Source organism: Bubalus bubalis, chromosome 5 (assembly GCF_019923935.1).
Source record: "Bubalus bubalis isolate 160015118507 breed Murrah chromosome 5, NDDB_SH_1, whole genome shotgun sequence".
In the NCBI taxonomy this organism is placed as follows: Eukaryota; Metazoa; Chordata; class Mammalia; order Artiodactyla; family Bovidae; genus Bubalus; species Bubalus bubalis.
The window spans coordinates 89571750-89586376 of NC_059161.1; the positions used below are offsets into that span (position 1 = coordinate 89571750).

At 52.2% G+C, this 14627-nt stretch overlaps 1 protein-coding gene and 1 long non-coding RNA gene across 5 annotated transcripts in view; one reads left to right on the forward strand and one right to left on the reverse strand.

Moving 5' to 3' along the window:
• ME3 (malic enzyme 3) overlaps window positions 1-14627 on the forward strand; it is a 213701-nt gene that overhangs the window by 183109 nt on the left and 15965 nt on the right. For all 4 annotated transcript variants that reach the window (XM_044943418.2, XM_044943417.2, XM_025286189.3 and 1 more), the window contains exon 8: window positions 8546-8655. In XM_044943418.2, coding sequence (XP_044799353.2) covers window positions 8546-8655 — 110 coding nt within the window. The remainder of the gene's footprint in view (window positions 1-8545; window positions 8656-14627) is intronic.
• On the reverse strand, window positions 10955-12027 carry LOC123333763. Its single transcript, XR_006551291.2, has 2 exons — window positions 11629-12027; window positions 10955-11498 (listed from the first exon to the last, which is right to left on the reverse strand). It is a non-coding gene; the product is annotated as an uncharacterized LOC123333763 (long non-coding RNA).

The window sequence follows — 14627 nt, forward strand, 5'->3', positions numbered from 1 at the left end:
GTCCTCCACCCCAGGCTCTCATCGTTCAGGGTAGAATCTAGCCAGTTTCATGAGAGAGGGCATGGCAGCCCACTCCAGTATTCTTGCCTGGAGAATCCTCATGGACAGACGAGTCTGGCAGGCTATGGTCCATAGGGTTGCAAAGCGACTGAAGTGACTTAAGACACATGTGAGAGAGGGGCAGTTCATTAGATGCTTAGGAAGTCCAAGACGTAGCTGTGTGACAGACTATGGTACAGATACTATGGCAGTACACCTGAACAGAGAGATCAGGATGGACCAGAGTAATCGGAGGATCTTCACGGAGGACGTCCCGTCATCCCAGGATGGTTGAAACGTACAGTCTGGGCAAATCAGAGCCGATGTCCCACGTCAGCCCATGGGCTGGTGGCTGGGAAGGTGTCTGGGCTTGAAGAGCAGGAGGTTGGGGAGTGAACCGTGTGCTCTGGAGGAAGCACTCAGGTCTGGCCTCTGACCTCTGAGAGGTCTAGAGGTCGGCAGGTCAGCCTCCATCCTCTGCCCAGCCCCGGGCTCTCTGGCGCCATTTGCCTGTTTGCCCAGGAACTCAGACACACGGGGAAATTGAGGAGGAAGTCCACACTGTTCCTGGAGGTTTTTGTTTTTTTCTGTCTGGCCTGGGACTGCCGTCAGATCAGTGACCACGGAACGGACACATTATTCTGGCACTTGTGCTCAGAAGTTGCTGCTTCCTGTGACTGTGCTGTTACACGGTGGGAGTTTTCCCCCATCAGGCTATCACGGCGGCCGCAGGAGCCCGCCAGTCTGGCTGCCAGAGCCGGGCACGCCAGAGGACCGTCCGGGGTGGGACCAGGGAGGGAAGGGCCTGCACACACACCCCCACCCCCCTGCCATCGCGCCTGGAGCCCCTTCCACAGCCTCAGCGCCAAGCGGAGCTCCGAGGAGCCTGGAATCGCTTCCAGGGACAGCCTCCTTCCGTCTTGGCGTTAGAGCTCTCTGCCTTATACGGCCCTGCAATCTCTGGATTTCTGACCTCCCCCATGTCGGCTCTGTTTTTTCCCTTAAGGCCACAAAAGATAGGTCTACCCTCATTCCCCGTCCACAGAATGGTCCTTCGTGTCTTTGAAGGTAATCATTCATGCCTCATTCCACTGGGATTTCGTTTTCCGAGGCCATAGTCCCCCTTTCTCCAATCTGTGGTTTCCAGTTTCTTCACCTGAAGACTCGTTTCCGTCTTCCTGCTGAATCCCTCCCCACCACCCCCTGCAGGGTGCGTCAGCCCCTCTTCGGGTCTGTGGTGGAGCTTCGGGGTGAGAGCTTCGTCTATGTCCCTCCGCGAGGCTGTGGGCTCCCGGAAGGAGGAACCGTGTCCTCTTCCCTCTTCAGCTGGACTCTGACTCCTGCCTCCTCCCGTCTCCTCAGACCCTCGACCCCGTCACTGCCCCTCGCGTATCCCCTCCTTGCTGGCCCCTCCGTCCCATACGCAGACCTCCCATCAAAGCCGAGGCCGTCCCTGCGTCCCACACCCGCCACCGGCCTGTCTCCCTGCCTTTGAAGCCAAGCCTCTTCCTGAACGTGCAGAATGGCTCTCCCGCCACCTCTCCGCTGAACGTGCTCTGGCTAAGTGCACGAGTCATCCGAGCTTCACCCGCACCCACACTTCCCAGCCGTTGTTTCGGTAGAGGCTCCTCGGGCAGCTGCTCTGCGGGCCGCCTTCTACCTTGCCGGCCCCCGCTCACCCTGCCGTGCAGGGGCGCTCTCCCCGCTCCTCGCCGCTCCCCGGCTGCAGCTGTGCCGGGGGCTCCGTTCTCGGCCTCGCTCCCCGCTTAGTACACACGCTCTGCCCGAGACCCCCGCCCAGCCCCGTGACCTGAGCCGCACAGCTGTTCATCTGTCACCCGTTCGAATGTCCTAACACAGCTGCCACTTTCTCCCACCTACAGCCCCTCAGTGGGCCTCACTGCGCCCAGACGGTCCAGGCTCTTTCCACAGGCCTGTAAAGGGCGGCCCCAAGAGTGCACCCAGCCTCGCCCCCACCAAGCCTCCCCGTCCTCACCCCTCCCGAGCTCCAACTCTGGTTACGTTCCTTCAGCTCCAGGACGCCCCCCACCACTGCACACGCGTGTGCTGTTCGCTCTGCCTGAGGCGCCCTTCGCCCTCCCCGCCCGACCCCACCTGCCGGGTCTGCCGGGAACCTCTGCCCTGCCCCGGGGCGCACCTCCAGATTTCCTGCTCTCGGAAGCCCTCCCTGCCTGCCCAGCACAGCTGTCTGCTCCCTTTGAGACTTCCCACGTACCCAGCACATACCTTCATTATTGCCCTTGTCAAAGGATGTCAGCACTGCTTTCTTCACTTTCTTGTGTCCCCGTCAAACTTGAAATTCTTAAACTTGCCTTGGTCATCTAGCAGCGAAGACAGTCCCTGGTTCACAGTGGGCCCCTTAGACATGTCTGCTGAACTGAGTATTTCTATCATACCCCGGAGAGTTCCTGGCACAAGGAGGACCTCTGCCCAATACATTCCTTTAATAATTAAAATAGAAATCTCTGTAAATAATTGTGATGCAATGTGATGTGTGCTAACAGATGTGCCCAGTGTAGCAAGGCAGCCCAGACACAGAAGAGTTTCTGCCGCCCCGGGTAAGGAAATTGCTGGATCAGGGAAGGCTTTCTCGAAGACATGACCTTTCATAAGGGCCTCACCGTTTAAGTAGGAGTTGGCCAGGATAAAAGGAGGTCTCCTAGGTATCTGAGCAAAGACATGAAACAGTGCAAGGGCCCACAGTGGTTGGGAAGCCACAAAATATGTCCACAGTGCTGGAAGACATGAGCAGGGGTGATCATTAAGGTTGGGACCAAGTCAATGCCATCTCAGGAGTCTGAACACAAAGGCAATGGGAGACCTGTAAGGATTTTCAGAACAGAAATGGCATGCAAGAATTTGTGTTTAGAAAGATAGAGTAGATGGATTGGCAGGAGGGGAATAAGGCTGGAGGTGAGATACATTATTATAGGACCCTGGCCAGAAGTAACAACTGCAGGAATCCCAGGGACAGATGGCCTTGCCTTGAATCCACTCACCCCCACACACACACCGCAACCCCAGTACAGAGTTCTTTCTGCAGAGAGCTATGTCTGTCAAGCTGCACCAGAAGGGTAAGGTCTCTAGTGAAATATGTTTAGAAAATGCTGAGTTAAACAGGTTTCTTAATGCAGGACTTTTCAGAGCCTTTAATATAATACATTGTACATGTTACATGAACATTCAGAGTTTCCCAGATGGATTGAGCCCTGTAACCTCTTTCTGAGAGCATCTCAAGGGACTAGAATTTAATGGACTGGGTAAAATAGAAACCAAAATCTAGTGCTTTCGTGATTCTGTCAGCTCTAATTCCTGGAAGGACAAAATAAACAGAAGAAATAGCTTTCCCCGGTGAGTAACTGATGTCCTCCGAGTGCACTCCACTGGGAAGTCTTGTGTGTGTGTATGTGTGTTTGTTTTGTTAGGGGCATGGAATGGGCTCCCATGGAAATGTGAGGGGTCGATTTTAGTCATTCTGTCTGGGGGCAGGCTGAGCAAATCCACCTGCTCTTCCCAGGTCCCCTGTGTTTGTTCAGGCCTGAAAGAGGTCAGCCCCAGGTGTTTAAAAGAATGGCAGGTCCTGACCTACGGAGCAAAGAAACCGGGTCTGCAGCCCCTGGAATGTTTGGCTCTCACCACATCTCTCCAGCTGACTTTGGTTGGTTGGCTGCAGGGGAGGAGCAGCCACCTGAGAATCTCCTGACCCTGCAGCCTAGATAGCAGGTCCCCAGCTCGGTGGGCCCTGGCGTGGTCCCCTCTCACTGTTGCATTCAGCTCCCTAGGGCTCCCAGGCACAAGCTGCCATTTTTAGCCTTCCTCTTGCCTGAGGGCTGGAGGGAAAAATGCTTGTAACATCCACCCATCAGCCTTGTGTCTTTAAATGAGCCCCGGCCTTAGCGTGCCTTCCCTGGTAGCGCCAAGGCCATTTCCCAGCGAAGTCCCCAGGGTAGAGGAGTCTGGGCAGCTCTGTGTGTGGCTTGGGGATGCGCCTGTTTCTCCATCACAGGAATTTCATCCATCGCAGAAGCATTAGATGTTCCTCAATCCCTGCCAGGGCTTCAGGGTGAAGAGTTCACAAGTGCAGAAGTGGACAGATAAACCACCACCTCCCCGGTGAGGCCCAGCTTCTGGCAGGGTGGAAGGCCAGTGACACGCCGCTGGCACCAAAATCAGGAAACTGCCCGGGGCCCTGAGCAGGGGGTCTGAGCGGGGGCCTAACCCTGCCCTACGACCTGGACAGTGGCTGCCTCAGGCCTGCTCACTCGGATGGTCTGCTCTGAGCCAGCTCAAAAAAGACTCAGGAACACTGGTGTTCCTGTCACATGTGACCCTCAGCAGGAATGGTCAGACCACCCCACTTTGGACTTAACCATCTATCTGAGTGAAGCCCCTGGTGTATCTATTCCAACCCTATGTTAAGTAGCTCCTGCTTCTTCCCCTAAGGCTCTCAGAGCAGAAACTGAGACCCAGAGAGAAAGGGACTCATCCAAAACTCCAAGTTTATGTCAGAAAGAGAACACGATTTTCCTGTTTCCCAGTTTAGTGTCAAAAGAAATCTAACATCTACTTTATCTTTTACAAAAATCATATTGCTGTGAAATCTAAATTCTGGAGTCAGACAGAGCCAGGTTCAGATTGCAGCTCCACCACTTTTCAATTGCAGGAGAATAAATAGCCCCGGGGCAAGTAACTGACCATCCTGTAGCTGAGAGTTGCTTCTCTGAAAGGACACCTACCACATATGGTCATGGCAAGATTAGTTGAGATAATGCTTCTAAAGAACTCAACCAGATGCCCAGCTCCATCTGTAACCATTAGCTGTTTTTGTTACTGCTGCTGTTGGTAGAAATATTTTAATGAATATTATCATTAACATTGAAATTGGTATGATGGTCCACTCATTACCTGTATTTGGATCTACATGGAGGAATTGAGAGAAGTGCTTTTGCCACTGAAGCTTTTTAAATCTTCACTTTGAAACTGTGTTTTTGTTCTTAATTGGCTTTTAATCAGTTTAACAAGTCTTTGAAACTGTGTTTTTGTTCTTAATTGGCTTTTAACCAGTTTAACAAGTTGGCAGGGGACTCCCCTGGTGTTTCAGTGGTTAAGAATCCGCCTTGCAATGTGGGGGACGCAGGTTCGATCCTTGGTCAGGCAACTAAGATCGCCCATACCATGGAGTGACCAAGCCTATGTGCCACAAATACTGAAGGACTGGGGGAAAATGGTAACAGGTCCACAGGTCTCACTGGAGATGAAGAACAGGCACAGTGGCAGAGAGAGAGGTGGAAGGAAAGGCCGTGGTCAGAGGCTGATCCAGGCCGTGTGGAAGTTGCTCCTGGTGACGAAAGGTCCAGGGAGCAGCCATGGGGATGGTATCCATGGTGGACAGGGTCCCTGGAGGCCCTTAAATCCAAGGAGGTCCAGGAACTCTGAAACTAGTTTACTGGATGGGCAATTCACATAGCCTTTTGCCCAATTCCAAGTTAGATTAAAGTGACCTGAATGAATGAGATTTTACCCTATATCTCATCAGATTGCTGCCTGGGAAGGTTCTTTTATGTGACACTGAATCTGACATGAAAGAGGAATAAGGTACTGAACCCAGGCATTTACTTCTAATCCTTGCCTTATTTTTTTAACCTAAGAGGCGGGTTGCTTAAAGGTCAGATTGTGTTTGTATGTGTGAAAGAGAGATGGGAGAGAAAGGAGAACGTGTATCACAGTGTTTCGCCGTTTGACCTTTTCGGCATTTTAGCTCCAGGCTAGTGGGGGAGCAACACTGGCAGTCTTGTGAGGACGCTATATATCAAAATGTCACCAGCCACCAGAGACATTCTGTTCCCCAGTCCCCATCCAAATACTTGAAATTCACACCCTGAGCAAAAATTCACAGTAAATTTTGGTTTGGCGAGCATAGCATTATAATTATGCAGCGAAGGGCTTTTAAAAAAAAAAAAACATTTATATTCATTGTACAAGGAGAAGAGGGATGGTGAGTCAGGAGACACGGCTAGCTCCCCACCCCTGCCCCCAGCAGCACTTGCTCTGTGACGGGAAATAAGAATTGTGGTCAGGGTGACACACGTTTAGCACCTTACAATGTAAAAATCGCCTACAGGGACTTCAATTCTCGCTTGGGAAACTGAGATCCTGCCAGTCGCACAATGTGGCCAAAGATCAAAAAAAATTTTAATAAATTAAAAAAACAAAAATCGCCCCCAGGGCTCCCCTGGGGGCTCAGTGGTTAAAGAATCTGCCTCCCAGTGCTGGAGACATGGGTGCGATCCCTGGTCCGGGAAGATCCCACGTGCCACGCGGAAGCCAAGCCTGAGCGCCACAGCCGCTGGGCCTGGGCTGCAGACCCCGAGCTCTGCAACAGGAGAGGCCCCCACAGTGTGAAGCCCGAACCCCACAACTAGAGAAGCCCCCGCCCACCGCAACTAGACCCAACACCGCCAAAACAGCAGCCAAGACCCACCACAGCCAAAAATGAGTGAATAAACAAATCACCCCCAGCTCTGAACCCTCACAACAGCCCACCAGAGTTGGCCAGATAGGTATTATGGTGCCTGTCGACAGACAGCAAACTGAGGCCTAACACAGAAGTGAAGTGACAGGTATAAGACCACTCGGTTGCAGCCCACCAGCCTCCTGACCCTCCTGACGGACTGTGGCAAGTGACCACCTCTCCATTTCGGCTCAGTAACATGAACCTGTCCATTTCGGCTCAGTAACATGAACCTGTCTCCAGATCCCCCATCAACAGCCCTAACTCACTAAGCTTCTGGAAGGACCGTGGTAGGAGCATGCATTTCTACTGTACTTATTTTTGCTTTCTCCTTTTTCTGGTTGCACACCTCCTTTTAGAACAAGCCTCTAGAAACAGTTTCTGAAAATTACTGAGCCGTGTTTGTAATGCAGGTGTAATTTAGGAATATGTAGATTAATCATTTTAACAAAAGAAGTAGGTATTTAAGATTTAATACTAGCCACAAGATAAGGGTCTATTGTGTAAAGCATAGCTTATCTTTGGATTCAATGTTCGTCTTTGGTTTTACAAAGCAGCTTGTATTTCCAGTGTTTTCTACGTAAGATGGTAAAATGTGGGCTTCCCAGGTGGTGTTAGGGCTGGAGAAGTCGCCCACCAATGTAAAAAGAGACACAAGTTTGATCCCTGGATTGGGAAGATCCCCTGGAGAAGGAAATGGCAACCCACTCCAGTATTCTTGCCTGGAGAATCCCATGGACAGAGGAGCCTGATGGGCTACAGTCCATGGGGTCACAAAGAGTTGGACCCCACTGAAGCGACTGAGCATGCATGATAAAATGTAGAGCAATCGCAATGTGTTAATAAAGTGGGTAAATTTTCTGGAACAAAAAAGAAGGCTAAGCCATGCACAGAATTCTGAGGTTGGAAACTGTGTGTTCTGGGCCACTTCAGTGTTCCACCCCCTGCACAGCGCCCAGCCTCATCAGACACACGCCTCAACAGCAGAGGACACCCACCACGTGTGCCCAGCCGCAAGGGCAGACGTCTTTCTTTCCACAGCTGGTCCCAAGCTGATCCCAGGCCTCCAGTTCACACGACTGGGACTAGCAGGCATTTCTCCTGCCCTCATGCCTAGACACCCCAATACAGATCAATCAGGGCATTTTTTCTCAGTGAACATGACTGCAGATGCTGTCAGTCACAAATTGACCCATGAGATGACATCTCTTTTGGCTCATGGATTGTCATTTTTAGTAATTCACATCACACTTGCTTCCAGAAAGACTCCAAGAAGACACAATACAATGCAAAAAAGCAGGATCCAAGAGCCAGAATGGAGTCAGGAGAAGGCACGTGCAGGGAGCCTTGGCTGAAGGAACCTGCTGTGAAAGGGCAGAAGTCAGCTCTTGGCTTCCTGACACGCAGCGCTAACAGGAAGCACGGGTCACCAGGCCGGTCATTTTTTAGGAAACACAACCTTCTTTCTGACCTTGAAATCTAGGAGGCAGTTCTAGTGTAGATTTTAAATAAGGCACCGTGCTTAGTCGTTCAGTCGTGTCTGACTCTTTGCAGTCCCGTGGACTGTAGCCTGCCAGGCTGGCTCCTCTGTCCATGGGATTCTCCAGGCAAGAATACAGGAGTAGGTTGCCATTTCCTCCTCCAGGGGATCTTCCCGACCCAGGGATCAAACCCGTGTCTCCTGCATTGACAGGCGGATTCTTTACCAGGGAAGCCCACCAGCCCACATTAGAGACAATGATATGTGCTTGGCTGGCCTCCAGGTCCCATACATACCCTCTGCCTTCCCCATCCTCCTCCCTAGTGGGGTGGGCAGAGCCAGAAGTCCAGGAGCCCGCCACATGGCACACACCCCGAGAGTGAGCCGTGCCCTCAGCCCCTGGCCTGCACCACCCCCTCCCCAGGACAGGCTGACACCTGCCAGGGACCAGCTCGAGGAGGCAATCACGTGCCCTTTCCTCTCCCTCCCCACAGGTTTGGAATAAACTGCCTCATCCAGTTTGAGGACTTTGCCAATGCCAACGCCTTCCGCCTTCTCAACAAATACCGCAACAAGTACTGCATGTTCAACGATGACATCCAAGGTAGGTTTCCACCCAGCCTGACAAAGCCACTCGGGTTGAGGCCTCCCAAGGCTCACCTGGGTGCCAGGGTGGGACGGGGCCCCCTGAGAGCCAGTTTACCGCCAGCAGCTGTTGAAGACAGAGCAGTATGTCTAGATCGAGTCCCACTTGGCTAATTCTTAGCTCTGTGACCTTCGGTACATCCTCTAACTTTGCTAAGCCTCAGTTTCCTCATCTGTAAAATATACAACATTACTGTTTCAGAGGAAAATAAGAATTAGGTGATTAGGGACACGAATGATATTTTCAACAATGCTATGATTTAGGACTCATCAGACCCAAGCATCAGCCACCATAAAAATGGCCTTCCCCAGCCACAACTCACTCTTGGAGTTTCTGAACACAAGGTGTATCACTGTCAGGGAAGCAGGATAAAGCCTTCCCTTAACTTGGCTGGGGGCTTCCCCTGTGGCTCAGTGGTAAAGAATCCGCCTGCCTAGCAGGAGACGCAAGTTCGATCCCTGGGTCAGGAAGATCTCCTGGAGGAGGAAATAGCAACCCACTCCAGTATTCTTATCTGGAAAATCCCAAGGACAGAGGAGCCTGGTGGACTACAGTCCATGGGGTTGCAAAGAGTCGGGCACAACTTAGTGACTATACACCAGCAATGTAACTTGGCTAGAATGAGTGCCTCTCACAGTGATAACCGAGCCCTGGAACACTCCAAGAGCATCTTCTCATTCAGAGTCGACTTGGTTCCCTGTTCAGTGAGCTAGAAGTAGCTGAAGGCACTTGCTTCCTGCTATGGCTTTGCCAGCATGTGACTGGAGTGGGAGGGGTGGTCCCTCTGGGCTTATCTCACCTCATCCAGGATTTCTCAGTAAGGGGCCTGGGGAAAGGGACGGGCTCACTCAGTCACCAGCTGGTGAGTGAGGGGCCAGGACTGGAAGCATGTGCTGTGTACGGGTGGTTAGAAGACTAGTGAGGAGTCCCGGGGCTAATGGGGAAACATGGAAGAACTGCTCCCCTTTCCTTGCAAATAAAAAGTAAAAAGAAACCTGTAACTATATCAGTTCAGTTCAGTTGCTCAGTCATGTCTGACTCTTTGTGACCCCATGGACTGCAGCATGCCAGGCCTCCCTGTCGATCACCAACTCCCAGAGTTTACTCAAACTTGTGTCCATTGAGTCGGTGATGCCATCCAACCATCTCATCCTCTGTCATCCCTTCTCCTCCCACCTTCAAGCTTTCCCAGTATCAGGGTCTTTTCCAGTGAGTCAGTTCTTCACATCAGGTGGCCCAAGTATTGGAGCTTCAGCTTCAGCATCAGTCCTTTCAGTGAATATTCAGGACTGATCTCCTTTAGGATGGAGTGGTTGGATCTTGCTGTCCAAGGGACTCTCAAGAAGTCTTCTCCACCACCACAGTTTAAAAGCATCAATTCAAAAATAGAAAGGGTGCCTGCGTGCGCAGAATTGGAGAGCGTTGGGACAGGGAGGGAGTGTGGGAGGAATCCCAGTGGTAAACCGACACCACAGCCATGCCCCATGTGGTCGCTGGGGACAGGCCTCTAGCAGGATGCGTGGTCAGAATCTTCTGGAATCCCATAATGGCAGGGGCTGGGACCAGGCTGCCCGTGTGAAATCGAGAAGTGGAATGACATCGAGAAGCGGGATGTTTCCTGCCTTATCGGTAAACAATCGCAGTCATCAGCGAATGCAGCGGCAGTCCTCCGTGTGAACTGGTGAGCCCTAAGGCCACTCAGCGGGCAGAAGGAAATGGCAACCCGCTCCAGTGTTCTTGCCTAGAGAATCCTGTGGACAGAGGAGCCTGGTGGGCTGCTGTCCATAGCGTTGCATGGAGTCGGACTCGACTCAAGCGACTTAGCAGCAGCAGCAAGGGCACTCAGGAAGGAGAAGAATACCTGTGATCTAGCAGCCATCAGACTGCAGCCACCCCCTACAGTGAGCTCAAGGGAGCTCAGGACGTGGAAAAATGCAGGATCCTGGCCCCACAGCTGAGATACGTGTGACAGGAATGGCTTCAGAGAGCCCAGACTCTTGCATCTTTCCGTACACAGAAAAGTGCTACATTCCTTAACCTGAGATACTTGGTCTTCTTGAATTCACAAAAGTACTTTTGACGTTCAGATTACCTGCCCTTTGTTGCAAATTTCTAGGTAACCTGGCTCCTCTCCCCCTCTAACCCCTCACTCCCAGCTCCTCAGAGCAGTTCTTTCAGGGCTAGTTGAGATGCTGTCTTCCCAGGCATGAAGTCCTAAAAATTCCCACCAGATAAAACCTAATTCCCAACTTTTAAGTCATGAATATTTTTTAAGTCAACAAAAGGAACAGCAGCTCAGCCTCACGTTCTCCGTGGAATAAGAAAAGATATGAGTAAAGGCCACAGGGTCCACCCTCCAGGAGGGCAGGGCTGTGCTTGGCGCTGAGCGGAAGATTCAAGCCGTCTCCCAGCCAGTCCGCTGCTCCACCCTCCTGGGAGTCACCAAGCCCACGTGGCCAACCCCCCGGCGGGGCATCTGGGGCCCCAGAACTGGAGGGTCAAGGGGCCCCCAGGGCTGCATGTCTGCTCCAGCCTGCTCCCACTTGGGCTGGTGGAAGGCCTTCTCCACCCAGGCTGGTTCTCAGCAAGCAGGGCACGCAGGCTGGTGGAAGGCCTCCTCCACCCAGGCTGGTCCTCAGCGAGCAGGGCACATGGGCTGGTGGAAGGCCTCCTCGACCCAGGCTGGTCCTCAGCAAGCAGGGCACTCGGGCTGGTGGAAGGCCTCCTCCACCCAGTCTGGTTCTCAGTGAGCACGGCCGTCCCGGCACTGACTCATTTGCTGGCAGCCTCGTCAGGAATTTCTGGAAAAGGCAGAGGCTCAGGTGACTTTTGTTGTTTCAGCTGGGAACAGAGAAGCATCCCTACTCATAGCAGAGGAGGGAGACCTGGAAGGAGAACAGTGATAGGAATGGTCACGCCCGGGGTACTCACCAGCTGTGTCCTTCCCAAGAAGCCAGCTCCAGGAGGCTGCTGGCCTGGTGAGCGCCGGGCCCCAGGCCCCATGGCTGGCTGCCCTCATGGACCCAGGAAAGCCAGCTGGCTTGTCAGCTCCAGAACATTCCCCCGCCCTGCAAGTCCTCCTTGGACCTTCCCTGCCCTCAAGACCTGCCTCATTCCTGAGAGCAGACGGCCGCTCAGGGGGCCTGCAGTGTGTGCCGGGCCACCGTCAGCCCTCAGGCTTTCAAGTTTTCATCTGTGAGCCCAGGTGCTTAACCATCAGACGCTGGATTCAGACAAGCCTGGGTCTGCCGTCAGATGCTCTACCCCTGAGCTGTATTTCCAAGACAAGCCTAGGTCGAAATCTCCAACTGTTCTGCTTTGGGACTTTGGCCAAATGGCTTAACTCCTCACAGTCTTCTTTTCCTTATCTGTAAAAGGAACATGATCGTATTGACAGCCACGAAAGGCACTCAGCCAGTACTGCCAGAAAGACCAGGATGCTTTGCTAAGGTGAGCATCAGTCCTGGCTGGCTGGACACTCTGCCGATCCACTGTTACCGCCACTCCCTCTGTTTATGGCACCCAGGTTATCATAAGGGCTGTAGTGATGTAGAGGCAGAACGGGCATGTAACCGGAGACGGTTCCGGTACCAAGTACTGAAACGCCTGGTGCACCGTAGGCTCCCAACACATAAGGCTGGGAGAGAAGGAGGGTTGAAACAGAGCGGCTTTGATGGGAGCGGGTAGGGGACCAGTGTGAGCACAGGACAGGGGAGCTGAGAAGGGAAGCGGGTTCCACCTCACCTCTCTCCACTCTCCACATCCACCCTATTTCTGCAGCCCGCTGAATTCCTCAGTTCCATGAGTTTTCTGCCAACTCCGCGATTCTGAATGTGCTGGTCCCTCTGCGTGGAACTCTCTTCTGCTCTTGGCTAATTTCTCTTTGTCCTTAAGACTCAAACCTCAGCCTAGGATACCCTGCCCAGGGCCAAACCTGTTCCACAGCCCCCAGGATGACCCCACCCTTCACCAGGAGCCCAGGAGTGACATTGGGCAGCGGTCACCCACTTGGCATGATATTGCAAAATACCCCGGTGCAGGGATGATGGGAAAGGGGCAGAGCAGGAAGAACAAACAACCCAGCTCTGACATCTGTCCAGCTGGTCTGCCCTGTTTCCAGGACACTGGGGGGGGCTGTTTCCAGCTTTCAGGGGTCTGCTGCCCCTCCCCCTACTGAAAGTCGCTCAGTCGTGTCCGACTCTTTGCAACCATATGGGCTGTAGCCCACCAGGCTCCTCTGTCCATGGAATTCTCCAGGTCAGAATACTGGAGTGGGTAGCCTTTCCCTTCTCCAGGGGATCTTCCCAACCCAGGGATCAAAGCCAGCTCTCTCACACTGCAGGCAGATTCTTTACCATCTGAGCCACCAGAGGGTGACCAGCCCACTTGTGAAAGTGGGCCCAACCTTATTCAAGAGGCCGCCCAGTGCCCCAGCCCCAAGCCTCCAGGCCCCTTGGCCACACCCTGGCGAAGCCTAACTCCCTGTTCTCATTGCCCAGGACGGCAGCCTCGTCTCACCTGAGACACAGCTAGTTCTTCCCCTTTTCTCTGATAACCCATGGTTTAGGATAGAAACTTCTTCAACTTTGTCAAAAGTGACAATTAATTAAAAATTAAAAATAAATAAAATTTAAAAGTGACTATTAAAAGCCCAATAGCAACTACATTTTCAGCTTGTCCTTCTATGCTGTTTCCTGTACCTACAACCTCCAGTACTCAGTTTGCGGGAAGTGCAATTATGGAAAGCTCTCTCTGAAAGGGAAAATTTGTTTTTCTTTCATCATGAATGAGGAACAAACAACCATGCTTTCAGCTGCCCATGGTGTGTGTGGGTACAAGCAATGTTCTAACATAACCCTGGACCCCCGGGCTTCTCTAGGTGATTGCTTCCAGAAAGCTAAGCAGCTTCCTTCCTCTCTGTTTTTAAATCCTTAATGCATAACCCAAGACCCTCCTCCTCATTAACTTTAATGAAACTTAAATGAAAGTCAGTGATGGAGATGACTTTATTTGCCAAACTTTCTAATACAGGATTTGAGAACTTCTGTTTTCCCTCTTGAGTTCTTGACTGTGATTAGGGTCACTGGCCTCTTCAGAGGATGTCCTCGGAGGAAGATCCCAGAAAGGAGAATGAGAAGTAGCCAGCAAGGGAGCCAATGACCATGAGGGTCCAGAAGCCATGTGCAGAGTTTTCCATAGGAAAGAATGAACACCAGTATCGAATGGTAATGAAAAGTCAGGGAGGAGGAGGGCTAAGGACTGACCCTGAGCTTGACAAGGGGGAGGAACTGGTGGCATCAAGACAGGAGAGTCGCTGGACGGGACTGGGTTTCAGGGAGACTGAGAAGAAAGGAAATGCAGACCATGAGTATGAAAGTGTTGGTTGCTCAGTCGTGTCTGACTCTTGGCAACTCCGTCTACTATAGCCCGCCAGGCTCCTCTGTCCATGGAATTCCCCAGGCAAGAATACTGGAGTGGGTTGCCATTTCCTTCTCCAGGGGATCTTCCCAACCCAGGGATTGAACACAAGTCTGCTGCATTGTAGGCAGATTCTTTACCATCTGAGCCACCAGGGAGCCAACAATGAGTATATTACGCTCTATAAAGGAACTTGGCCGTAAAGGGAAGTAAGAGACAGGGTGGGCTTCCCTGGTGGCTCAGTGGTAAAGAACCCACCTGCCAAGGCAGGAGACATGGGTTCACTCTCTGAGTCAGGAAGATCCCCTGGAAAAGGAAATGGTAACCCACTCCAGTATTCTTGCCTGAGAAACCCCACAGATAGAGAAGCCTGGCACGCTATAGTCCGTGGGGTCACATAAGAGTCGGACATGACTCAGCGGCTAAACAATAGCGACAACAAAAAAAAACGGGGTGGCAATGACATAGGGTCAAGAAGAGGCTTTTTAAGGATGGCAACTTGATGACACACT